The sequence below is a fragment of the Arachis ipaensis genome, chromosome B10 (assembly GCF_000816755.2).
Source record: "Arachis ipaensis cultivar K30076 chromosome B10, Araip1.1, whole genome shotgun sequence".
Lineage (NCBI taxonomy): Eukaryota > Viridiplantae > Streptophyta > Magnoliopsida > Fabales > Fabaceae > Arachis > Arachis ipaensis.
In genome coordinates this window covers 107,492,067-107,492,936 of record NC_029794.2, presented here as the reverse complement: position 1 = coordinate 107,492,936, position 870 = coordinate 107,492,067, and the positions used below count along the sequence as shown (strand labels likewise).

The 870-nt window shown below is 44.4% G+C and overlaps 1 protein-coding gene across 1 annotated transcript in view; it reads right to left on the bottom strand.

Annotated features, from left to right (window-relative positions):
- LOC107620971 (protein artemis) overlaps window positions 1–796 on the bottom strand; it is a 2,709-nt gene extending 1,913 nt beyond the window's left edge. Inside the window, 2 exon segments of the mRNA XM_021113343.1 lie at window positions 1–163; window positions 283–796. The exon segment at window positions 1–163 is cut by the window's left edge and continues 69 nt beyond it. Coding sequence (XP_020969002.1) covers window positions 1–163; window positions 283–586 — 467 coding nt within the window. The 5' untranslated portion in view covers window positions 587–796.

The following is an 870-nucleotide window of genomic DNA, read 5'->3' as shown; positions in this document are numbered from 1 at the left end:
AATGTACAATCCAAGAAGACACAATCAAGCGCGCAAGGCGGCGGTTTCCCTTTCTTCCCAACATACTTAGCAGGCAAGTTCCGTACACATTCAGGGGTCAGCCTGCAGTCCCCTGTGTGTAGAATATTTCCAAATTTGCCCTCAAACAGGAGCATCACAGCTCCTATACAACACAAACAAAACATGAAACTGAATTAATCTGATACTAATTTGAATCCATACCAGGAGCATAGCCATAGGGTGAATAAGAAATCGAAAAACGTTTGAGTTGAAATTACTTACCAGGGCAGTGATTGGCGTCGAAAGCAGTGACAGTGAAGGGGCCAGAAGGGTCGTCGAGGGTCAAGGATTGACCTACCTCGATGGTAAAGAAGGAGGCAGCATGTGGCTGAAGGTGCGGGAAGTGGCGGAGGAGGAGGTTTTTGGTGAGAAGAGTGGAGTAAATAGGGAAGGAGAAGTAGGAAGAGATGCCGGAAGAATGGTCCCTGTGGGCGTGGCTCAAGAAATGGTGCCTCTTGGAGGCCATGGATGAGGAACTCCACGTGTCCACCGAGAATGGAAGCCCTCGCGGCATCTCGATCGGCATCTTCTTGATCTCCTATTAACGATAATGTACATCATCCACTCATTTCAAACTCTTATAATTGCTTATGGATCGTGAATCGGTGAAAAACGTATCCAAACAAATACGAATTCGAAAATTTGGTGTGTAGATCTGGGGAAAACCCTAACTAGAATCCTCAGAGATGCGAAGCTTTTAGGAGCAGCGCGGTACAAAATGCTTCGTTCAAAATCAGGAGGCTTCCCGCGGAATCTTCACAATAAATATTGAATAAATAAATAATAAATAATAATAATTTTCTTTTTATT